Source organism: Triticum aestivum, chromosome 1B (assembly GCF_018294505.1).
Source record: "Triticum aestivum cultivar Chinese Spring chromosome 1B, IWGSC CS RefSeq v2.1, whole genome shotgun sequence".
Taxonomy (NCBI): domain Eukaryota; kingdom Viridiplantae; phylum Streptophyta; class Magnoliopsida; order Poales; family Poaceae; genus Triticum; species Triticum aestivum.
This window is the reverse complement of record NC_057795.1, coordinates 162277572-162303523: the sequence shown is the minus strand read 5'-3', so window position 1 is coordinate 162303523 and position 25952 is coordinate 162277572. Positions and strand designations below refer to the sequence as shown.

Here is a 25952-nt window from a genome sequence, read left to right as displayed (position 1 = left end):
ATCGCTACCGCTTAGTGATAAAGTAAAGCAATTACAGGGCGATTGCATTGCATACAATAAAGTGACAACCATATGGCTCCTACCAGTTGCGGATAACTTGGTTACAAAACATGATCATCTCATACAATAAAATATAGCATCACGTCTTGACCATATCACATCACAACATGCCCTGCAAAAACAAGTTAGACGTCCTCTACTTTGTTGTTGCAAGTTTTACGTGGCTGCTACGGGCTGAGCAAGAACCGTTCTTACCTATGCATCAAAACCACAACGATAGTTCATCAAGTTAGTGTTGTTTTAACCTTCTCAAGGACCGGGCGTAGCCACACTCGGTTCAACTAAAGTTGGAGAAACTGACACCCGCCAGCCACCTGTGTGCAAAGAACGTTGGTAGAACCAGTCTCGCGTAAGCGTACGTGTAATGTCGGTCCGGGCCGCTTCATCCAACAATACCGCCGAACCAAAGTATGACATGCTGGTAAGCAGTATGCCTTGTATCGCCCACAACTCACTTGTGTTCTACTCGTGCATATAACATCTACGCATAAAACCTGGCTCGGATGCCACTGTTGAGGAACATAGTGATTTCAAAAAAATTCCTACGCACACGCAAGATCATGGTGATGCATAGAAACGAGAGGGGAGAGTGTGTCCACGTACCCTCGTAGACCGAAAGCGGAAGCGTTAGCACAACGCGGTTGATGTAGTCGTACGTATTCATGATCCGACCGATCAAGTACCGAATGCACGGCACCACCGAGTTCTTGCACACGTTCAGCTCGATGACGTCCCTCGAACTCCGATCCAGCCGAGCTTTGAGGGAGAGTTCCGTCAGCACGACGGCATGATGACGATGATGATGTTCTATCGATGCAGGGCTTCGCCTAAGCACCGCTACGATATTATCGAGGAGGACTATGGTGGAGGGGGGCACCACACACGGCTAAGAGATCAATGATCAATTATTGTGTCTATGGGGTGCCCCCTCCCTCGTATATAAAGGAGTGGAGGAGAGGGCCGGCCAAGGGGAGGAGGCGCGCCCAAGGGGGGAGTCCTACTCCCACCGGGAGTAGGGCTCCTCCTTTTTCCTATTTGGAGAGGGAGAGGGAAGGAAGAGGAAGGAGGGAGGAAGGAAAGGGGGGGTCGACCCCCCTCCCAATTCGGATTGGGCTTGGGGGGGCGCCCCCTCCCTTGCTCCTTTCCCTCCTTTCCACTAAAGCCCATTAAGGCCCATATACCTCTCGGGGGGTTTCCATAACCTCCCGGAGCTCCCGTATTGTCCCAATCTCACCCAGAACCTTTCCTGTGTCCAAATATAGTCATCCAATATATCGATCTTTATGTCTCGACCATTTCGAGACTCCTCGTCATGTCCGTGATCATATCCGGGACTCTGAACAACCTTCGTTACATCAAAACACATAAACTCATAATATAACCATCATCTAACTTTAAGCGTGCGGACCCTACGAGTTCGAGAACTATGTAGACATGACTGAGACTCGTTTCCGGTCAATAACCAATAGCGGAACCTAGATGCTCATATTGACTCCTACATATTCTACGAAGATCTTTATCGGTCAAACCGCATAACAACATACGTTGTTCCCTTTGTCATCGGTATGTTACTTGCCCGAGATTTGATCGTCGGTATCTCAATACCTAGTTCAATCTCGTTACCGGCAAGTCTCTTTACTCATTACATAATGCATCATCCCGTAACTAACTCATTAGCTACATTGCTTGCAAGGCTTATAGTGATGTGCATTACCGAGAGGGCCCAGAGATACCTCTCCGACAATCGGAATGACAAATCCTAATCTTGAAGTACGTCAACTCAACAGGTACCTTCGGAGACACCTGTAGAGCACCTTTATAATCACCCAGTTACGTTGTGATGTTTGGTAGCACACAAAGTGTTCCTCTGGTAAGCGGGAGTTACATAATCTCGTAGTCATAGGAATATCTGTAAGTCATGAAGAAAGCAATAGCAACATACTAAATGATCAAGTGCTAAGCTAACGGAATGGGTCAAGTCAATCACATCATTCTCCTAATGATGTGATCCCGTTAATCAAATGACAACTCATGTCTATGGTTAGGAAACTTAACCATCTTTGATTCACGAGCTAGTCAAGTAGAGGCATACTAGTGACACTATGTTTGTCTATGTATTCACACATGTATTATGTTTCTTGGTAATACAATTCTAGCATGAATAATAAACATTTATCATGATATGAGGAAATAAATAATAACTTTATTATTGCCTCTAGGGCATATTTCCTTCAGCATGCAATTTCAAGAAAAAATCCTACGCTCACGCAAGATCTATCTAGGAGATGCATAGCAACAAGAGGGGGAGAGTGTGCACACGTTCCCTCATAGACCAAAAACGGAAGCATTAGACAACGTGGTTGATGTAGTCGAACTTCTTCTAGCTCCGACTGATCAAGTACCGAACGTACGACACCTCCGAGTTCTGCACACGTTTAGCTCGATGACGTTCCTCGCCCTCTTGATCCAACAAGGTGTCGATGAAGTAGATGAGTTCCGTCAACACGACGGCGTGGTGACGGTGATGGTGAAGTGATCCGTGCAGGGCTTCGCCTAAGCACCACGACAATATGACAGGGGGTGTAAACTGTGGAGGGGGGCGCTGCACACGACTAACAATTGATGTTCTATGTTGTAGATGCCCCCTCCCCACATATATATTGGTTGGAGGGGAGGAGAGGCAGCCAAGGCGATGCCCCAAGTCGGAGGAATCCTACTTGGGGTCCTCTCCCAATTCGGCCAACCCCCCCTCTCCTATTCCTATTTGGAGTAGGAAGGGAAGAGGGGGAAGGGGGAATCCTATTCCCTTTTACCTTTCCCCCTTCCCCTTTCCTTCTCCAATTTGGCCAGCCAATATGGGGGGGGGGCACACCAGCCCCTTTGTGGTTCGTGCGTTTCCCCTCTTGGCCCATAAGGCCCATATCTTTTGTCGGGGGTGCCCAGAACCCCTTTCGGTGACCCGATAAGTACCCGGTGCTTCCCGAAACACTTTCGGTGTCCGAATTCTATCGTCCTATATATCAATTTTTACCTCTCGACAATTTCGAGACTCCTCGTCTTTTCCATTATCTCATCCGGGATTCTGAACAACATTCGGTCACCAAATCACATAACTCATATAATATTATCTCGTCAACGAACGTTAAGTGTGCGGACCCTACGGGTTCGAGAACTATGTAGACATGACCGAGACACCTCTCCAGTCAATAACCAATAGCGGAACCTGGATGCTCATATTGGCTCCCACATATTCTATGAAGATCTTTATCGGTCGAACCGTTACGACAACATACATTATTCCCTTTGTCATCGGTATGTTACTTGCCCGAGATTCGATCGTCGGTATCTTCATACCTAGTTCAATATCGTTACCAGCAAGTCTCGTTACTCGTTCTGTAATACACCATCCTCCAACTTACTCATTAGTCACTTTGCTTGCAAGGCTTCTTATGATGTGTATTACCGAGAGGGCCCAGAGATACCTCTCGATACTCGGAGTGACAAGTCCTAATCTCAATTTATGCCAACCCAACAAACACCTTCGGATTTACCTATAGAGCATATTTATAATCACCCAGTTACGTTGTAATGTTTGATAGCACACAAGACATTCCTCTGGTATCCGGGAGTTGCGTAATCTCATAGTCGGAGGAATATGTATTTGGCATGGAGAAAGCAATAGCTATAAAACTGAACAATCATAATGCTAAGCCGACGAATGGGTCTTGTCCATCACATCATTCTCCTAATGATGTGATCCCGTTTATCAAATGACAACACATGTCTATGGTTAGGAAACTTCACCATCTTTGATCAACGCGCTAGTCTAGTAGAGGCTTACTAGGGACACGGTATTTTGTCTATGTATCCACACATGCATCAAGTTTCCGATTAATACAATTCTAGCATGAACAATTAACATTTATCATGATATAAGAAAAATATAAAATAACAACTTTATTATTACCTCTAGGGCATATTTCCTTCACAAAACACATATCAAGTGAATCAATATGATACCCCATTGTCACCACAGATATTCATAGAAAGACATACATTGAGTGTTCTCAAATCCAATGAAGTATTCAATCTGATAAAACAAAATCTCAAAGGGAAAACTCAATTCACAACAAGATAGAGAGGGGAAAACACCATATGATCCGACTATATTAATAAAGCCCGCGATACATCAAGATCGTGACATCTCAAGAACACGAGAGAGAGAGAGAGATTAAACACATAACTACTGGTACAAACCATCAACCCTGAGGGTGGACTACTCCCTCCTCATCATAGTGGCCCCCGGGATGAGGAAGATGGCCACCGGTGATGACTTCCCCCTCTGGCCGAGTGCAGGAAAGGGGTCTAGATTGGTTTCTCGTGGCTACAGAGGCTTGCGGCAGCGGAACTTCTGATCGAGGGTTATTTATGATGGTTTCTCTATTTATAGGATTTTTTGGCATTGGTTTCACGCGAAGACGGGCCTCGAGGTGAGCACAACCCACCGGGGCAAGCCCGGCCCCTCAGGCACGCCCCGGTGTCTTGTGCCCTACTCCTTCACCTTCTGGTCCTTCCAACAAAGCTTCGGGGGTCTCTTTTGTCCCAAAGAAATCGTCAAGAAGTTTCAGCTCATTTGGAGAACTTTCATTTCTGCACAAAAAACAACACCATGGTAATTCTGCTGAAAACAACGTCAGTCGGGGTTAGTTCCATGCAAATCATACCAAAACCATATAAAATTGTTGTAAACATGGCATGAATACTTCATAAATTATATATATGTTGGAGACGTATCACGAGGCAAAGAAGAAAACCAAATTTTTGCATGATCTCGCAAAGAAAATGGAAATAATTACAACTTCACAATATCATTGTCCACATCTTTTTTCTTTTGCATATCGCATAATTCCACGAATGTGTTAAGATGGGACGCGGCATCCTCACTAGGAGTACCGGAAAATTGATCTTTCATAACAAGATTCAACAAAACAACATTAATATCACAAGATTCCGCACTAGTGGCGGGAGGAGCAATTGGAGTGCTAATAAAAATCATTGTTGTTGGTATTGGAGAAATCACACAACTTGGTGTTCTCTTGAGTCATCGTGACTACGCAACAAGATTGCACTCAAAAACAGATCTGTCAAGAAAACGACGAACGAAAAAGAGGGTGAATAAAACGACAATTTTTTGTGAAGTGGGGGAGAGGAAAACGAGAGGCAAATGGCAAATACTGTAAATTGCAAGGAGATGAGATTTGTGATTGGGAACCTGGTATATGTTGATGATGTCTCCCCGGCAACGGCGCCAAAAATTCCTTTTGATGCGGCTTGAACTACGTCGGTATTTCCCCAAAGAGGAAGGGATGATGCAACACAACATTGATAGTTATTTCCCTCAGTGATGAGATCAAGGTTATCGAACCAGTAGGAGAACCAAGCAACACTACCTAAACGGTACCTGCACACAAAGAACAAATACTTGCAACCCCACGTGTTAAAGGGGTTGTCAATCCCTTTCCGGTAACGGTGCCAGAAATTGTCAAGTTGACGAGATGAAATTGTAATAAGTTGATAGATGCAAATAAAATTCAGTGAGGTATTTTTGGGTTTTTAGAAATATAGATCTGAAAATAAAATTGGCAAATAAATAAAAAGGCAAATAACAATATAGATCTGAAAGTATATGATGAGAAAATAGACCTGGGGGCCGTAGATTTCAGTAGTGGCTTCTCTCGAGAAAAATAGGATACAGTGGGTAAACAAATTATTGTTGGGAAATTGATAGAACTTCAAATAATTATGCCGATATCCAGGCAATGATCATTATACAAGCATCACGTCCAAGATTAGTAACCGACTCCTGCCTGCATCTGCTACTATTACTCCACACATCGACCGCTATCCAGCATGCATCTAGTATATTAAGTTCATGGAGAAACGGAGCAATGCAATAAGAACGATGACATGATGTAGACAAGATCTATTCATGTAGGAATAGACCCCATCTTGTTATCCTTAATAGCAACGATACATAAGTGTCATTTCCCCTTCTGTCACTGGGATTGAACACCGTAAGATCGAACCCATCACAAAGCACCTCTTCCCATGACAAGAAAAAACGATCTAGTCGGCCTAACTAAACCAAATATTCGAAGAAGAAATACGACGCTATAAGTAATCATGTATATAAGAGATCAAAAGACTCAAATAACTTATGGATAAAAACATAGATCTGATCATAAACTCAAAGTTCATCAGATCCCAACAAACACACCGCAAAAAGAGTTACATCAAATAGATCTCCAAGAGACCATTGTACTGAGAATCAAAAGAGAGAGAGGAAGCCATCTAGCTACTAACTACAGACCCGTAGGTCTACAATGAACTACTCACACATCATCGGAGAGGCACCAATGAGGATGATGAACACCTCCGTGATGGTGTCTAGATTGGATATGTGGTTTCTGGAACTTGCGGCGGCTGGAATTGTTTTTAGTCGACTCCCCCAGGGTTTCTGGAATATTGGGATATTTATATAGCATAGAGGCGGCGCGGGAGGCGGTCGAGGTGGGCACAACCCACCAGGGCGCGCCTGGGCCCCCAGGCATGCCAAGGTGGGCTGTGCTCCCCTCGGAGCCCCTTCTAGTACTTCTTTGACCCAACATGTGTCTTCTGATCCAGAAAAAATCATCAAAAAATTTCGCTACGTTTGGACTCCGTTTGATATTGATTTTCTGCGAAGTAAAAAACAAGCAAAAACAGCAACTGGCACTAGGCACTATGTCAATAGGTTAGTCTCAAAAAATGATATAAAGTTGCTATAAAATGACTGTAAATATCCAAGAATGATAATATAACAACACGGAACAATAAAAAATTATACATACGTTGGAGATGTATCAGACAGTCGCGTCTTGTAGTCCACGTCAGAATCGTCTATCCGAGGTCTAGACCCGATACTAGAGAGCAAGCCATATGAATATTTTGCATTTTAGCAGCGCCCAACTATTCAATATGCAATGAGCAGTGGGCAGGCGAAATCATGCCATGTCATTGTACCGAGTACTGACCGAAGGCACTCCATCTCCAGGAGAAAATGTCAGGGGTGACACTATTTAGAGAGATGATGCTAACTGCCGACCAAAGGTTTGAGAATTGCTGAATACCCTGTGGTGTCAGCACTGCACCTACATTTTTATCCAGCTTAGGTTGTTGAGGGCCTGATGGACTGATATATTGTTGACACATCTTGTAGCTACCTTCTCTAGGACAAGGGGTGCTATGTCCGCAACTATCTTACCCTTATCCATCGACCTCTCCAAAATAGGAGGGATTTACCATCTCCTAACTGGATGTGCACAAGGCTATTAAAAATTGCCCCTGACCGCATCAACACAGAACAACTGTAAGCCTCGCCAGGGCCTGCTAGGGTCCGTCCTACACAACCATTCCCATGTGACACACAACGCTGACGCCTGAAGCTTTAAGTTCTTTACTCCTAGTCCTCCAAACTATGTGGGACGACAAACTGTGCTCCATGCGAGACATTGACCTGCATGGACTTTGCCTGATCCACCCCAAAAGAAAGCCCTCATCCATTTGTCAATTTCCTCGAAGACCCAAATAGGAGGGTCAAGCACCAATAGGTGGTGGATGGGTCCTGCAGCGATGACGCTTTTAACTAACACAGGGCGGCCATGCCTCGTGATCAATCCACGCTGTCATGCCGGGATAAACTCATTGAATGCGTCAAGCATTGGCTACCATTGAGCCTTGGTGAGCTGATAAATGCCAAGATGTAATCCTAAATACTTGCATGGAAATTGTCCAATGCGGCATCCTCTTAAACTTATGTTTTAGTTCATATGATGACTATTTAAATAGCGTGCTCATGATTATGAGTAGGGTTAATTGTGTTGTGATGTTCATATGCAATGTTTGTTGTGAAGTGTGCCGCATTTGGGTGATGAGATCACCATATTTAAAAGGGGTGAGCAAAATAACTAAGCGCACACAACCAAACAATCGTTGCATGTGCTCACCCCGTAAAGCACAAATACAGACCACCAAACAACATGCCTAAGTCCAGTGGTGCAATCCAGACTACCAAACGATGTAAATAACATGGTTTTTGGCCTGCATTAGCTTAGTTAGAACCAGCTGAGTCACACATGTAAGGCGTCAAAAAATAGTGCAAAAACACGCCCTATAATAAGGGGGCGTTTGGTTCAGAAGTCCTAGGACTTTTTCTAGTCTCAGGGACTAATCAAAAAAGACTCTTTAGTAGAGTCTTTTTCTAGTCCCTGTAAAAAAAGTTCCTCCCGTTTGGTTCCTAGAGACTTTTTAGGAATTTTTTCTAGTCTCTGGGACTAAAAAGTCCCTGAACCAAACACCCCCTAATATGTATGCCCGTTGCAACACACCCACAATTGGCAAGAGTAAAAAAAAGAAAGAGAAGGGCATTGAATTCGCCGGAAAGCCCAGACACGATGAGTCTCCCAACAGGAAAAGGCCCACATAACAGCAGTGCTCCATTCGTCGGGCTCAGCAGGCCCACAGCTTAGCCCAAAAGCCCAAACGAGTCATCAAAACCCTAAACACCTTCTCCACGCCTCTCCCTCCGCTCCCTATATAGCGTCTCCTCCACGCGCCGCCACTCTCCTTCCCGAGCCGGAGGTGGACGAGGTAAGAAGAAGCAGCCGCAGCCGCAGCGCGACCCCGCGAGGAAACCCTACCGCCGCCGCAGCAGGAGCAGCCATGGTGAGCCTCCCAGCCCCATCCAGATCCTTCCGGGTTTCCTCTAGGCCGCGTGCGCTAACGCTGCTGTGCTGCTCAGGGTATCGACCTCGTCGCCGGCGGGAGGAACAAGAGGACCAAGCGCGTCGCGCCCAAGTCCGACGATGTCTACCTCAAGCTCCTCGTCAAGGTATTCACGCGCGAACTCGTCGTCCGATGACCCACTTCTCTGTTTAGGATGTCATCCGCAAGGAATGTTCGTGATTCGATTAGCTCTAGCCGCATCTGTGATTGTTAGTTTAGCTGTATTTCCATCTACCTAGGTAGGCCGCCATTTCTCGTTGGATGCAGCGCTGTATAGTCTAGTGTTGCATAGACCAGATCGGCTTTTTTTTATGTGTGGTACTGTGGTTTGCTTCTGGATTGTGATTGTTGTGTTGCTTTCTGGAGTGCAGCTCTACCGTTTCCTGGTGAGGAGGACCAAGAGCAAGTTCAACGCCGTCATCCTCAAGAGGCTCTTCATGAGCAAGACTAACCGCCCGCCGCTCTCCATGCGCCGCCTCTCCAACTTCATGAAGGGAAAGGTATGCACACCCATACTTTGCCGAGAGACATTACCGTCTGTTTTTCGTAATCTAGTTGTAAGGTTCCCAATGATGCATTAACCATGCTAATACTGATATCATCTGAAGAACAATATATTATTACTGAGGGAACCATTTACCTAGTGCTGCTTTTTCGACTTCCAAAAACATTGAATTCCTTATTTATTTTCCCCTGTTGAAATTTGTATTCCTCTCCAGCTTAATGCGCTAAGTGTAGTTTGCCACGTGGTGGGTATGATGCAAACCATCTACTTCTACGAAACCAACTTAATGTCCATCAGTCTAGGTCTATATAGTGTTCCGGTTTTGGTAACCCAACCTACTGATGATCATATTTAAACTGTATCTTGACAGGAGGAGAAGAACATTGCTGTGGTTGTTGGTACAATCACAGATGACATGCGGATCCAAGAGGTCCCAGCAATGAAGGTTACCGCTCTGAGGTTCACAGAGACAGCGAGGGCAAGGATTGTCAATGCTGGTGGGGAGTGCCTCACTTTTGACCAGCTTGCACTCCGTGCTCCAACTGGGGAGAACACTGTAAGCTTTTAGTCCCCCTGATCTTTTGATTTGTATATGCACTTGCCATTGCTATGGTTAGCACTTCTAACTATATTATAAGTTTTTAGGAAGTGGTGCCATTATATTAAGTTTATGGATTTGCTGTGGCTGTATTGACCAAGTGTTTGTAGAGTGCAAAAGTTAGGTTTATGACTTCTCATCAGTTATCAATTTTCTTCAGAGAGGCTAAATTGTTACACTGATGTTTATGATAGTGTGATTGTGATAGTGAACTTGTCAGCCTGCCTGTAACTTAATTAGTATTTGAATGTATTCTTTTGGCTTTGATCTTTTTGAGGTTCCCAGTGATGCTTTAACCATGCTAATACTGATACTTTCTGACGAGCAATATATTTTTACTGAGGGAACCGTTTACATAGTTCTGCTTTTTTGGCTTCCAGAAACATTGAATTCTTTATTTTATTTGTTTGCTGTTGAAATTTGTGCATTTTGCATCCTGTTCTGAATGTTTGTGATGATGATACACTTTACCCAGCTCATTATGAGACTTCCCTCTGTGGGTTGTCATGATATGAACTTTTTTCCATTGTATCTGAGCTCTTATAATTGTTTGGTTTTCTAATTTGACATGTTAGCATAAAGTATTATCTTGTTGTAAATGTTTTTGTGACTTGCAATGATGATACACTATAATCCCAGCTCTATGAATACTTCCCTCTGTGGGTTGTCTGATCTCAACTAAACGTTATAGTTCTATCTGAGCAAACTACCTGTGTTTACCTTTTACTTCAAATGAGCATCTAATTTGTCTCTATTATTTTTGCTTATGCAAATGTTTGGTGCTAGCATTTTGTCTTGATTATTTTTGCAGTGATGATACTATTACCCAGCTCATTATGAAACCTCCCTTTGTGGGTAATCGTGATATGAACTTCTCTTTTGTATCTGAGCATTCTCAAGTTTCTTTTTTATGATTTCTTCATTGCATTTCATTATTGCCTATTCTGAAAGTTATTGTTTGACTTGCAATGATGATACACTATAATCCCAGCTCTATGAATACTTCCCTCTGTGGGTTGTTTGATCTCAGTTAAACGTTGTAGTTCTATCTGAGCATACTATCTGCTATTTTCTTTTTTACTTGAAAAGAGCATGATTTTTTTTGTTTTTTTTGCTTATGCAAATCCTTAGTGGTAGCATTTTGTCTTGATTATTTTCGCAATGATGATACTATTACCCAGCTCATTATGAGACTTCCCTTTGTGGGAAGTCATGATATGAACTTCTCTTGTATCTGAGCCCAATCACATTTTTCTTATGATTTCTAAATTACATTTCATTACAACCTATAAAGGCTTTTCTGTTTTTTTTGGCTAAATAAACACAGCTAGATTGTGACTATTGCAGGGATGATACACTATAATCCCAGCTCTATGAAAACTTCCCTCTGTGGGTCGTTTGTGATATGAACCAAGCGTTATAGTTATATCTGAGCAGACTAGATTGAGAACATGATTACCCACTATTGAATATGTAGTGGTGGTAGTCTCAAGTGTACTTCTAAGTTTAGATTAACTGGAGAAAACCATTCAGCTATATTTCTTGTTAGTGCTTCCGCTTGGGGAATTCATTCTTATGTCTGCAAATGTGTGCATCTGCAGATCCTGTTGAGGGGACCCAAGAATGCCCGTGAGGCGGTGAGGCACTTCGGCAAAGCACCTGGTGTGCCGCACAGCCATACCAAGCCCTATGTGCGCTCCAAGGGTAGGAAGTTTGAGAAGGCTCGTGGTAGGAGGAACAGCCGTGGCTTCAAGGTTTAAGTCGCCCTTTCTTGTTAGTCGCTGTTTGCGTGGAGCGGCTGTTGTTCTGTTTGAGCAATTGACAGTAATTAGTAAAGTACTTTGTACTGAGAGTAGCAAAATCTATCGCCCCAGTGTTTGAATGATATTTTGCAAGATTCTTATCGCTGTCAACTCTTTTGATTTTGTGAGCTTGAAGACCATGTTTCGTTGCAACCAGTCATTGCTTAGCTTCAGCGCCTTGCAATATCTTTGCTTGGCGATGTCCATTGTCTCTTAAGTGATGTTCATTGTATTTGGTTAGCTTCAGTGCCTCTGCAGTATCTTTGCTTGAAGTACAGCTATCCCACGTGTCGTTGTAGTAACGCAGTTTTCGAGGGTGAACTTAAACTTTGAAAAGAAAATACTGCAATTATGTCAAAAGTTTCGTGCACGAATTCTGTCACATCTCCCCTCATAAGGCCATTGGTTCATAGGATAGGATAGTCATAGGAAATGAGATTTGAAATCCGAACTGGAATAGAGAAGAAGATGCCTTTTGGTTCGCATCATAGGATTTTTTTCATTGAGTCAAGGTCAATGCTTATTTTCTTAATAGAAAGAATTTCTCTATAGGAATAAGAATGGCTCAAAGGAATTTTTCCTATACAACTCTTATCCTGTGTGATTCCTACAAACCAAAAAAGGCCAGATTTAACTTCACATTCCACCTTTGTAAACGCAAAATTTAAATTTCTGTTCCATTACTCATTGAACAATTCAAACTTTTGTTTCTATTTCTCCTTGCAAACACTGCACAGTTTGAACTTTTTGACGACGCAACTCCCTTTGATCCATATTAAATTGTCGCTGACTTGGTAGTACGACTTTTGAATACACAAATTTGAACATCATTTCAAATTGAACGAAAAATATCAACATAAAGTATCGAAAGCCACCGAATGCAAAATAGTAACAAAAAGCCACCCCATCCCACACATATATTCATAATAAGAAACATGAATTTACCACTACCAAGGGTACATAGGGGTGAACTTCCAATATTGGCCGATAGCATCCATGAACATAATCCTTCACTTTTGTTCCTTTCTCTTATTTGTTTCCTCTCGGCCTCGATATCAAGCCTACACTCCTCCGCACATGTGTTCCTCACCTCAACCTCCATCACAATTTAGAAGCGTTTTGGTCATGGTGTTCACGCAATCTCTCTATCCACCTTGCCACCTTCTCTTTTGTGTTTGGATGACAACTCCTCCTTTATATCGATCATTGCATTGATTTTTTTATATGCACCCACTACACCATTCTTCTGGCTCTCTTCCACTTGATTTCTCTCATCTGGGCGAGATATAGGCGTGAGGCTTCTCACCCTAAAAAAAAACAGAAAAAACATCACCTTCATCTTCGAGATCTATGGTTGTCCGAGATGCTCAATCTTGACCTCCTGGACGTTGTTTCATAATCTTTTCTCACCCACTTCTCATTTTACGCCATATTCTCATTTCTTTTGTTCATATGCTTCTATAGCTCTTGAATGTAGATGTCACACACATTAAGTGGCACTCAGACTCGGAGGATTGTTGTTCACTTGTTTGACTCAACCCAGCCACCGTTTGCAACAATATTGGATGACACTCCAATGGTGGGCAAGAGAATCTTGGGCGTGTTTGGTTGTCGTAGCCAACAGTAGCTGCATTGCATAGCCTTCTCAACCCAGCCTGGCTATGCAAATGCAGCCTTAAATACACCATCTGCATGTTGTTTGGTTGCCTGCATGTCCTCTTACCTGCATGGGCAGAACCACACTGCCAGGCATGGTGTTTGGTTGTATGCAACGCCTGGTGTATAGTAACCTTTTTGGCTAGTTGGTGAGGTTACCAGCACACTTCGGCACAACCATGTAGCACACATCATAAGCAAAGCTGAGTATAAACAGAGGATCACTACTTAAGAGCATATTTCAGATAAGAAGTACCACACTTCATAATAGTTCTACGCATAAACCATAACAGACTCGATAGTACTTAGGGAGGCCCCGACCCTACTCCTTGGCGGCGAAGGCTTCGTCGTGCTTCCCGCGCTTGTTGACGACCTCAATGCCATCGTCGTCGAAGATGATGACCTTGAGGGTGTCGGGAGTGAGGAGCTTGAACGTCACCATGTAGCCGATCTTGATCTGATGAACGGCTGCGTAGGTGGCCCAACCCTGATCCAGGGTCACCCTGCCGTTCATCAGCTTCACCGTCACCTTCCAGGAGCAGCTGGTGTTGTTCCTGAGCTTGAACTCCGTCGGCACCGCGACGAAGTGCTTAGTGAAGTCCAGGGACATGGGGATGCACTCAAGCTTCGGTGTAAGGATGACCTTGCAGAAGTGAGTCGGGCCATCCTCCTGATGGTAGTGGCCGTAGTTGCGGCGCTTGTTGCTGGGGGGCTCCTCCATGCCCTCGTCGTCGCCACCCTCAGGCGTCTTCGGGTCTTCCTCGGCGGTGGGCGGCAGCACAACCTCGTCGGGCATTGGGTGAAGGGGTTTCTTGCCCTTGTTGTCAACGACTGGGAGCACCTCATTGCTCCTCGATCTGCACACAATTCATGGAGTCAGGCACAACACAGAGTTCATGGCTTATTGAAGAGCATGTAGTTAAAACGGCATGCCTGTCACTCTTCTCCTCCTCTCCATCGCCCCTATATTTACTCACCCTGCCCAACACTACTTACCCACCCCCTCTCTTCTCTCACTGTCAACCTTCCTCCTCCCCATCGCCATGAGCTCTAGCTCCAGCTCCAACGCCAACCCCTTCCCTTGGGGTATTGGCTGGAGGGCCTTCTTCCTAGGGTGGTCGGCTGGTGACTGCACCAAGTTCGAGAACACCATGGAGGTGTGCTCGAACTTCGGCTCCATGCCTGACATGCAGAAGGAATCTAATGCAGTGCTCATGAAGGCCACTGCAGAAGAGCTGAAGACGCTGATTCCTGACCCGGCGAAGGGCGCGACGACAGCTGACATCATTCGCTGGGCCATGAATCAGGCCGTCTTCGACGACGCTAAACAGAGGAAGAAGTGGTGCAAGTACAAGAACTACTGGGCTCCTAATGACCGCCGTGCCGCAGTGTACTAGGATATGGCTATCGCGCCGCCGACGGTCATCGGTGGGGAGCCTAAGAAGGAGGAAGAAGCGGTGCAAATGCCAGCGAGGGCGCCGGAGCCAGGCCGTCGTACCTGGAAGATCGACCTTGACTCCGCCGAGGACGACGACGACGACCCGCCGGCCGGCACGACGATGAAGAAGATGAAGGCCAACGGCTCGACCCGCCACTCCGCACGCCGGTGACGGTCGCCACGGTGAGCCGGTGTCTGTTGTGTACCCCCTATCCCCCAATCCCCCTTCTGCATCCGCATCTACCTCTATTCCGATCTTGCATGAACTAGTTTGAAGTACTATGAACTAGTATGAACTACCTCTACATGCTTATGTACCTCTATTCCCCATTCCCCTCCACCGTGGATCGAATCTATCGTAGGATCGAACGGGAAAAAGTTATGCATGTCGAACAGAGAGAAGTGCTTACCGCCATTGCCGCGGGCCAAGTGATGATCCGCTCGCCGGTGATGGAGTCCGGTGGTCTTCTTGCTCTGCTCCGATCCGCCGCCGCCGATGAGAGTTGGGAGAGTGGGGGAGAGTGGGGAGAGGGAGCGGTGAGGGGCGATGAGGCTAATAACTGCCGGAGCTTCGGGAAGCAACGCGGCTTCTCGGGCGTGGCCGCGCGCGTGCAGCCACCGCCGCCCACGTGCACCGCTCGGGCCTGGTCCTGGAGAAACTGCCGATTCGTGCGTTCCCAGGGAGCCAGACCCAGAAGTGCTTTAAGTTTCGTGCCATGGGGGCCAAACAGTGAAAGCAGGCAACCAATCAGCCCGTTTTCGTCCCGCGCAAGCCAGCCCGGGCCTCATGCAGGCTACCAAACATGCCTCTTGTGTCCGGTTAGAGGGAGTGGGGACATAGTTTGATCGCCGCCAACTGCGGTGTCAAGAGAGATGTTCGTCCAAGCATATCACCAAGTTTCATCGACACTAGTTCATTGGTCATGTTAGCTTCTTGCTAAGTCGCTCCTCCTCCTCCTCCTCCAAGAAAGAAAGCTAGGGTTCCTACCTCTCGCCGGCGCCGCCGTAGGTCCGCCTCGTCTCCGGTGGCCCTAGGGCCATGGAGGCGCGGTGGATCCTGGCAAGGGCCGGCGGGAAGGCTTCGTTTTTAGTCATTTTTTTCTGTCTTGTTAATGTTTGTGTCCTCCTCAGGAATGCGAGACGACGGCGGCTCCCTGAAGATGAAATAAAGATCTCCCTGTCTAGTCCTTGTTTCGGCGATGCGTCTAGCATCGTTGGTGGGTGTGTGAAGGTGTGTCTACGGCGGATCTATCTTTTTTGGTGGATTTACTCGGATCTTGTTGTTGTTCGTCTACGTTCGCGTGTCTTCGGGTTGAATCCTTTCAGCCTACGTTATTCTTCATCAGTGGCGGTTGCTGTTCTGGTGCGCTGGTCCTATGAGGCCTTAGCACGACGACTTCCCGACTGTCTATTACAACAAGTTGTGCCCGACTCCGGCGATGGAGGGGTGATGACGGCGGCGCATCTTCGGCTCGCTTCAGTGCTTGTAGTAGTAGCTAGTTGGTCTACGGATCTGTATGTAATTTTTATTTCTGGTGTTCGCGGTACTGCCATGATTGAAGATGAATAGATCGGAAGTTTTTCAAAAAAAAAAGAGCACTTCTTGCTGATACGTGGATCGATCTCCTCCACCCACTTGCATTTGATACTTCGTGGCGTTTATCCTTCATCAATGAATGACCTCGAGCCTTACGATGTGATTTGAATAATCCAATACTGACATGAGAGTCCGCAAGTCATTCGGTTCGGTTTCCCCACTACAATGGAGAAGTGTGAAAATCCATCACCTAAATTGAACATCGGAAGCCGGGAGGGGGGACAAAGTCAACATCGGGCGGTGGCAGCCGGAGGCGGTTGAGTGAGAAATGTCTTGCGCCAAATTGTTGCTCCTCTACGGGGAGTCATCTCAAAATTTAGGGAGTTAAAATTCTTTTTTTAGGGACGCCGATAATGTCCATACGTGTGGGCGTTAAGGGATCTGCCCACATAATTTGTGTGGTATTTAAGAGGATCAGCCCACATGTCTACGTGTGGGCAAAACAAGTAATGTTCACATGACTTTTTTTTTCTCGCGGTTCCTCTCACATGTCTACGTGTGACCAAAATAGATAACGTCCACACGCCCGTATGTCAAGCCTCCTACCTTATGATCCCGCACGCCCCGCGTGACAGCCACCACGCTTCCCCGCAATTGCCATGATCTGAACCCTCTTCCATGTTCATTTAACTGCAGTTGTCATGTCGCTGACCTACAGTTGCCATGTGGAACAACTGCAGTTGCCATGATTGCTCAACTGCAGTTGCCATGTATGGTCTGGTCTACTGCAGTTGCCATGATTTCAAAACTTTAAGAGTTGCCACCTACTAACACTAGGCAGTTGCCATGTGCACTACAAAAAAAGACATGGTAAAAAAACATGTTCGGGTAAAAAAATGAGTTGCCATGTGCTCACAAGCACGCTAGGGCAGTTGCCATGTAAAAGAAAGAGTTGCCATCTGCTTATGTGCACGCTAGGTCAGTTGCCATGTACCATGAAAAAACACATGACAACTCGGGTAAAAAAGAGTTATCATCTGCTTACAAGCAAAGTTGGGGCAGTTGCCATGTACCCTGCAGAAACACATGGCAACTGATAGCTTTGGATATGGGCGAGGAAATGGGCGTGTGGGTGAAGTGATACACGCACACACACCAACCCCTCTGTGTGCGTGAAAATTGGTGTGTGGGCAAATTGCTAAACGCCCACACACCAGCCCCCGTGTGGTGAAAAAAGACTGTGTGGGCGACTAGATAAATGCCCACACACCAGCCCAGTCCTATGTAGCACACAAAAACTGCTATAACGCGCCAAGATTCGTGCAGAATTGGTTGGACGAGGATCCATGCGTGTGGACGAGTTGCCAAACGCCCATACATGTGGGCGTTAGTGTTTTCGTTTTTTAGAGAGGGAGTTAAAAATGTTAGGAGAATGGCCGGTTGGTTGTCACTCTAAAATGGCAGCTTTCTGGGAGCGAAAACTTTTTCGAGGAAAAGCTAGAGTTGTTCTTACATGCACGACCGACCCCTAGCGTCCCGGTTGAAATATTAGCCGCGAAGATGCAACCAGCACAAACTGCAATCATCTGTGTGAACACGCCAATACGCCATTTATCCGATGAATGCTTTCAAGTTCATGTTCATGAATTACACCTACAGCTCACTGACTCTTCACAGGATCTCGCCGCAGTGCCTAATGTATGTAGTATCAGCTTTTGCCTCCCTAACAAGACCCTCATGTACAACACATCACTGCTTTCCTCCACCATGCCACCAATAAGGGCAAAGTCACTATCTCAGACTGGACCTAGTCACCCCCCACAATTCAACTCAGTAGGAAATCTATCCCTGCACCAGCCAAACACCCACTCTTCAAATGGGAGCGTACACGGTCACAAAATCGGGCCTGCGACCCGCCTCCCCTCAGTCAAGCTTGCCTGCGTGCGTCTGACGACGCTTCTGCCTCTCACCCGCTCGACTGGTAGCGGGCCCTAGGGCCCCGCGCATCACTGTCCATTATCGATATACTGAGAGCATCGGCGCCGTGGCCTCCAGCACCTTTGCTTGGTTGTAGAGGCGCCATCATTCTTCGAGGATTTGCATTTACATTTGGTTTCTTGGGCGTGCCGAGTTTCACAAAGAACGTGGCGGTACATCCCTTCCCTACACCTTCACTTTCGAGCCAGATGTCCCCTTGCATCAGGCCAACAAATCTGATGGAACCGGAGAGTGTAGAGACATCGGTCAGCACAGAGATCAGAGAGTTTCAGGGGGGAAAAGGAATGTGCAGAAATGCCCTCTTGATATACCTTCTGGAGAGGGCCAGACCCAACCCGTTGCCGTTGTGCAATTTCGTTGTTGCATTCTCACCATGTGCGAATTTTCTGAAGGTGTGAGCCATATCCTCTGGTCCGATTCCACAGCCAGTGTCTTTTACCTACAGGAGAATACGACATCAGGTCTTCTGCTAACATTAAGTTATTAACCCTACGCTTGTCCGGTGTTTTTGCTCCTTAATTAGTTTGTACAGTTTCTATGGGCAGCCACAAGTGATCTAAAACCATTTTTCCCCAAAAGAATTTGTACTCAAATATGATATTTATGGTATGTTTACATTAAATTTTTTTCTCAGTAATAAAGAACTGTCAATTACTATCCAAAATCCAAATCATTCTTTTTCTCTTCAGCTTATCTATCACCTTGAAGACCTCAACCGAGGTCTCTTTGGAGTGCTAGTGTCTACATTTACGAACATAGCTAATCAATCACTTGTATACCACTGCATTAACTTGGCAAGCAACACTAGAAAGTTATGGTGTTATGTATTACGCGTTTGTGGCAACTTTTGGCATATTGAGGAATTAAGAGAAAAAGAAAGTGGATGTTCATAGGCAAACCTGAACAACCAAGTAGAAAGACCCATCAGAGGGAACTGGATGCAAGTTAGAAGCATACGGGTCCCTCGATGAATCTGGCCTGGCTATGGAAGCTGCAATTGAAATGTGGCCCTCCTTTGTGAACTTAATGGAGTTGCCAGCAACATTCAGCATTATTTGCATCAATCGCTTGCGATCACCAATTGCACAGGAAGGCAACTCTGGAGCCAAGGAAACCATTACCGAGAGCCTTTTGCATGCAGCCACTGGCTTAATCAAATTAACCACCTACAAGATGAACTAGTGAGTTGACCTCAAGTCCAACTGCATATTTTCCCCTCCTTCCTTTTAGTGAACACAGTAGCAAAGTCGAAATATTAAAACTGCTGTCAGGGCACTTACATCTGTAAAGGCAGCATGCAGGTTGAAAGGTGCAATATCCAGCTCAAGACTCCCATTCCCAAGCTTGGAAATATCCAAAACGTCGTTGGTCAAAGTTACTAGAAAATCGCTACTCTTTAGTATGGTCTCAATCATCAGGCGTTGTTCAGCCGTAAGAGTTGTTTCCAGAAGGAGGGAGGATAAAGAAACAATGGCTTTCATAGGAGTACGCATTTCATGGTTCATCACAGCAAGAAAATCATTTCGAGCACATATGGCCATTTCCGCCTCTCGACGTGCTGCATCAAGGGCAATATTCTGCTCCATTAGTAGATCACGGGCCCTCATGGACTCTTCCAAAATGGCAGCATGAGACAGTGCAACAGCCACCTAAATAAGAAAAAATGAGCGAACGTGGTCATGTTTTTTTACAATATCTGCAGGCATGAAGTGTAGTGCACTCTACTTCATAAAGAAATAATTAAATGCAAAATTATCCATCTAAGAGCAGCATTACAGGCTAAATGCTAACAGAAAAATGCTAAACATTAAGCATTGATAATACGACTTTATAATAGCTGTAGTCCAAGTAAACTGACCAAACGCTGAGAACAACTCAAGGACATACCACACAAAGTAACAAACACAATGAAATCAGAAGAAAAAATCATTAGTGCCAGGAACAAACTAATAACTAAACTTGGAGGAGGGCACATAGGAAGTGTAGCATGATACACATTCAGGAACAACACTTAGCTGGTTAACCTGAAACATTTCTTTACCAAGGAAACAAAAGTATCAATGATGAAGACATGCATACTTCCAATAATTAAATCAAGGATGCCTACAAGTGCTGCATGTGTTAGATAATAACGAGAATAAACGAGACAAAGAGAGACACGGATTTTTACGTGGAAACCCTTGCGGGAGAAAACCACGGACGCACGAAGGCGCAATCACTATGATGGGGGAGTATTACAAGCACGAGACGACAGGCCGTCTGAGGTGCGACTACATGGGGTATATAAGAGGGCAATACATGAGAGTCCTTGGAGGACAAGTAAACGAGTTGTACTCGTACGCGTTGACGTCAACGCAAAGGCCCACACCGTTTGTACTACGTCTAGTCCAACACGGTACTAGAATTTAGATCATAATTTAACAGCATGGCTTTTACAGAGCTTGTCAGTATATAAACCAATTACTCCCAAGCAATATCATATTAGGGAAAAGGAAGATAGATAGGGCGATAAGGGAAACTAAAAAAAAATCAAGAAAAAATGTTTCACACTTCAACCCATAATAAAATGAATTACTAGGTTAACTCAATTGCAACATCAAAGCATAGACATTTATTCATTGACTAATAATAAAACTTGAACAGAGCAGGCCAAAGAAATATACAAAAGCAGCCCTATAGGATTCTAAAGCTGATAATATCAGAGGCCAGACATAGGTTACCAGACAACCACACCAGTGATTACAGATTACATACATAGAAAAATGAACAGAAATGAAATCAACAACTACCTGATCAGCAACAACTTCAACAAGCTCCAGTTCATGGGTACGCCATTTTCTTGCACTGTCTGGAGGCAGCATCAAAACCATTACAGCAAAGCTTTTTGCAGATAGCTCGGGCCAATCATTTATTTCGAAATTTGTAAGGTGCAGCAGTGGAACTCGGACAGCTACGACCTCTGGTGGCACATACCTGCTTGTGTCTGCCTTTATTGAAGCCAATGGGGAAGTATGTGGAATGCTTTCTGCACGGTTACTATTAAAAACCTTTGAAACAACCGGAAGATTGATAGGAACAACTAGGCCAATAGGAGCGCTGTTATGGATTGTATGGGACAGGTGAAGGGCTGTTCCAGAGCGGGATGGCATCCACAGGGCACATTCAGCTAACCCAAGAGTCCTTCCCAACTCAACAAGCGTAGTTCTCAAAATAGTGTGCCTGTCAAGCGTGCTCCTTATCTCATGTGTGAGCATGTGGACATGTCTGCCTGTCTCCTCCTGTGTTCTTATAATCCCCATCTCTTTGTCAAGCTCTTCAGCCTTATCCTTCAGATACCTCTCTCGCAACTTCACGCTCAACAAATCAGGAATTATGTGCACAAGCATCAATGCCGTTATGCATGAAACCACTGCTGTCGCAGCTTTCGCCACTGTCATTACCACCGCTATAGTCTTGCTATAAGTGGCGAAAGTCCACAAGTTTATCAGGTGAGTTGCCCCACAAAGCACAATGAAGGCGCCAAACTGTATTAGCACCCATCGGTAAGGGAAGAATGATGACTTCTTGACAAAGTATATGAGCTCCAAAGGGATCGAGAAGTATGCAAGTGCGATGAAAAAGTCAGATATGTACTGATACTTCACAAGGAGATCATCGGCCTGCCAAAGTGGTTCGATGCAATCACAAGCATCCATCTGCTAACAGCAAAAGGTGTTACCGGAGAGCTGCACCTCTACTTGACCTGTGAAAACATAACATCAAACTTTTACTTGACTTGATTTGAAAAATAATTCCACAAAAAACCATGAAAGAGAGCAACTTCCATAGGGCAGCTATAATAATATGTTAATAGCATGGAGTGGTAGTGGTGGTCCAAACCATACATCCATCAGCCAAATTATATGACAGGCTCTAGTTGGGTTAAGCTATGAAAAATACAGTCAAGATCAAGAGGACATGCAGAAGACAGAACGCACCTGTAAGATCAGCAATCACATTTACATAAAAAAGGCAGTGCTACCCGCTACACGAATAAACTCTAGCTGGTGCTAGAAATAGTCGGCGATCGCCATTTGCAATCTGTCTTCTCCCACCAGGCAGAAGAAAATTTAGAAGTAAGGGATCAAGTTCATTACTAACATGAAACATCAACTAATGCCATCAAACGAATAACACTAACTTACAGCTCCCAACAAAGACACTAGTGAAAAAGATTACCAGTCCCGATATAGAATTAAAAGCCACAAGCTCCAAGGCGCCGTGAAACTAAACACCACACTTTGACCCTGAATCCAACTCTGAACCATCATGCAGGGAACACCTAAATCTATATCTATACCTACTATTAAAGGGAATAGGTATTCTTGGTTTGGTTTAGTTCTTTTCGTTTGATTTGAGTGCACGCTAAAGTTTGTACACACGCTAAGCGATCTGGGCCAGGTTGTATGTTGATGGGCCTTTTATGGGATTTCATAGAGACCGCGAAAAATAATTGGGTCGATATAAATCAACACTGTGGGAATTGAACACAGGACCTCCTGTTTGGCTCTTCAACGTGGTTTGGTTTAGTTCTTTTCGTTTGATTTGAGTGCACGCTAAAGTTTGTACACACGCTAAGCGATCTGGGCCAGGTTGTATGTTGATGGGCCTTTTATGGGATTTCATAGAGACCGCGAAAAATAATTGGGTCGATATAAATCAACACTGTGGGAATTGAACACAGGACCTCCTGTTTGGCTCTTCAACGTAACAACCAACAACCTAAGTGCCTTTCACATTTACTAATCCCAAATCGCTTCAAATATACAAATGGCAGTCCTTATGTCTAGGGCGAGCTAATTAAGTGAATGAGCTAATTAAAGAAGGATTGTGGGCTTAAATAGAATATTTAAACATATGTGACTAATTAAAGGAAGGATATGGGTAAACCGGTGGAATAATTAAAAGAAAGATTGTAGTCTTAATAAATAGAATATTCAAATAGATGAGGCTAATTAAAGGAAGAATTTGAGGTAAAAAAGTAGAATAATTAAAGGGAAGGATCTGTAGGCTTCAGAGTGCTGGGACTACTAAATTAGAAAAGGAAGGATTTGATTCCCGACTAGAACGGGTGAGGACGTCATGGTAACTAAAGGAAGAATTATACTTAAATGAAATCACTGGGAGATAATGCTCGGCAAAGAAAATATGAACACGACTAAGTTGCTTCATAGTTTTTTATGTTTATTTTGTAGAAGGATGTTGCGTTGCAGCATGTTTTTCATAGTGAATCCGGTGCTGTGGGACATTATGCTTGGACAAAAACTTATTTTTTCTCGTTGCAACGCAAGGGCATATGTGCTAGTAAAGGTCAAATTACTTGTGAACCTAAACTGAGGTCTGTGAAGCTGAGAAATTATATTGAAAACTGAGGTCTGTGAACCTAAACAGAACCCTACCATGACCCAACCCAAATTGAAATCGATTCAGTATTACAATTTACAGCAGGTTATATAAAACTGCTTGAGATTTTTATTTGCAATTCACGAAATAGCTTGACTGCTTGAGGCTGAGAAATTATTTCAGCAAGATACCTCAGCTTAAGTTTCTCTCTCTTTTCTTTGCCTGCTCTCCTCTGCCGCCGCACGCCTTGTCTTGACCAGAGCGAGACGGCGCGGCAAGCTCGAGCACGGCAGGCAAGAGGAAGAATCCCACCGCAACAGCAGCAGGAAAATGCAAGAAAACGGAGGCAGCTCTTCCAGCTACTCCCCCAGCTGCACAAGGAACTCCAGGGACACCGCGCCGATCTCAGCACGGCAGCGCGCCGGAGCCAAGAACCGCACCAACAACCGCCGGTGGAAAACGACGAGGTCTCCTCGCTCTAAATCGAAGCAAGGGCCGCTCGCGTGTTGACCTGAGACACGGGAGGAGAGACGGGCGGCGACTCGATCTGCCGCTCGGCGATCCCGTGCCGCAGCTGCCCGCGATTGTCGGGATGGATGGATTCTTGGGAATGGGGGAGAGAGAGAGGGGCTAGAGGGGATGTCTCGGAGCTGCAAGTGACTAGAGAAAAAGCGCCCTTTTGGTTTCGATGTGAAAGCGAAGACGCGACACCCCGCCGTTAATGGCAGCAACTTGGAACTTCGCTACACTTTGCAGGTAAAAAAATGGAGTACTAATCGAGCCTTTTCTCTTGAAGTTCTTTGTTTACTATATCAACGATTTGTGCAGGATTTTGGTGCGTATTTTAAAACATATACTATGATTTTGCGCAAGATTATCACGAATTTACGCATAAATTCTGTTTCAAGTTGCACATTTGTCCAAGGGAGTTTGGCTTTCTTTGTTTAGCATGGAGAAAATCGGCGGAAGACTTTCATGCCGTTCTGATGCATTTTTTAGCAGCCAAGTTGCACATGATGATTTTGTGGCGTGATTAGGTTCTCCTCCAAGCAAAAATATATTAAGATCAATGTCTCTGAAGGCACCAACAAGCTAATAATTTCATGTGTTTGTTCCTATAATCCTTTCTCAATTCAGTAACGCTGGAATCCAACCGTGCATCTGAAGAATGAAGACCTCCGTTCCCAAATATTTGTCTTTCTAGATATTTGAAATGGTTACAACATATAGATGTATGTAGACATAGTTTAGAGTGCAGATTCACTCACTTCGCTTCGTATGTAGTCATTTGTTGAAATATTTAGAAAGACAAATACTCCCTCCGTCCCAAAATTCTTGTCTTAGATTTGTCTTCATACAGATGTATCTATTCACATTTTAGTGTTAGATACATCCATATCTAGATAAATCTAAGACAAGAATTTCCGGACGGAGGGAGTATTTAGGAACGGAGGGAGTAATTCTTAAGGGAAAAAAAATCCTTGGTGAAAGCGACAGGGGAGGCTGGATGCACTGCATCTGCTGGGCTGGATGCATGGACATGTGAGGCAGACGTTTGTAGTCAGACTTGACCACAGAGCGAGTTGCTTCGCTGTAGGGTGTACGGCATGCTGATGTGTGATGGGTTGCACCTGCTCATCATGGGCCCTCTCCATTACCCCCTTTTGTGTTTCTGCTTACAAACTCAATGGCCCGGGGAACCACAAATAGTATTGTCGGAACTCTCTAATTCATACGATTTTTAAAACACAAAACCGTAAAAACGAAAGATTTAGTGTGAAAGTCCTCTTCTCCACATGAGCACGCATGCACCTGCTGTGAACAGTGAATTCGAAAAAATAGTAAATAATTTTTTAATTGATTTTTAGGCAAACATTGTTGAATGTTCCAAGTGTTTGTAAAATTTCATCATGGAATGACACCTAGAAGCCGTAACAAAAAAAATTCCGTGCTCCAAAATGCTTTCAAAGTTAGCCTTTTTGGAATATCATTTTTTCCACGACTTCCGTAAATGTCATTACATCATCAAACTTTGCAAACACTCAAAACATTCCATAATGTTTGCCACAAAAAAATTCAGTGTTTTTTTACCATCTTTTACAAAAAATACTATTCATTTGGTGTCCATTTGTGCTAGGGATCAGATACCCCAC

The 25952-nt window shown here is 44.7% G+C and overlaps 2 protein-coding genes and 4 non-coding genes across 7 annotated transcripts; 5 read left to right on the top strand and 1 right to left on the bottom strand.

Moving 5' to 3' along the window:
* Positions 1 to 8654: 8654 nt before the first annotated feature.
* Positions 8655 to 11955, top strand: LOC123113585 (60S ribosomal protein L18-2). Its single transcript, XM_044534879.1, has 5 exons — positions 8655 to 8823; positions 8900 to 8989; positions 9255 to 9383; positions 9759 to 9944; positions 11588 to 11955. The coding sequence occupies exons 1-5, from the start codon at positions 8821 to 8823 to the stop codon at positions 11744 to 11746; spliced, it is 567 nt and encodes a 188-aa protein (XP_044390814.1). The 5' UTR covers positions 8655 to 8820; the 3' UTR covers positions 11747 to 11955.
* On the top strand, positions 9446 to 9517 carry LOC123152288 (small nucleolar RNA snoR53Y). The gene has a single exon (XR_006476098.1). It is a non-coding gene; the product is annotated as a small nucleolar RNA snoR53Y (small nucleolar RNA).
* LOC123152281 (small nucleolar RNA snoR53Y) lies at positions 10264 to 10335 on the top strand. Its single transcript, XR_006476092.1, has one exon. It is a non-coding gene; the product is annotated as a small nucleolar RNA snoR53Y (small nucleolar RNA).
* On the top strand, positions 10792 to 10880 carry LOC123150829 (small nucleolar RNA SNORD29). Its single transcript, XR_006475372.1, has one exon. It is a non-coding gene; the product is annotated as a small nucleolar RNA SNORD29 (small nucleolar RNA).
* On the top strand, positions 11143 to 11229 carry LOC123150843 (small nucleolar RNA SNORD29). The gene has a single exon (XR_006475377.1). It is a non-coding gene; the product is annotated as a small nucleolar RNA SNORD29 (small nucleolar RNA).
* A 6074-nt stretch (positions 11956 to 18029) lies between the features above and the next one.
* LOC123113571 (probable ethylene response sensor 2) lies at positions 18030 to 24503 on the bottom strand. 2 transcript variants are annotated; one of them, XM_044534868.1, is made up of 7 exons: positions 23991 to 24503; positions 22395 to 22501; positions 21207 to 22159; positions 19698 to 20066; positions 19317 to 19583; positions 18729 to 18856; positions 18030 to 18632 (listed from the first exon to the last, which is right to left on the bottom strand). In XM_044534868.1, the coding sequence occupies exons 3-7, from the start codon at positions 22110 to 22112 to the stop codon at positions 18386 to 18388; spliced, it is 1917 nt and encodes a 638-aa protein (XP_044390803.1). In that variant the 5' UTR covers positions 22113 to 22159; positions 22395 to 22501; positions 23991 to 24503; the 3' UTR covers positions 18030 to 18385. The 2 variants fall into 2 exon arrangements, with proteins under 2 accessions (XP_044390803.1, XP_044390795.1); XM_044534860.1 differs by lacking the exon at positions 22395 to 22501 and having other exon boundaries at positions 23991 to 24502.
* Between the last annotated feature and the right edge of the window lie 1449 nt (positions 24504 to 25952).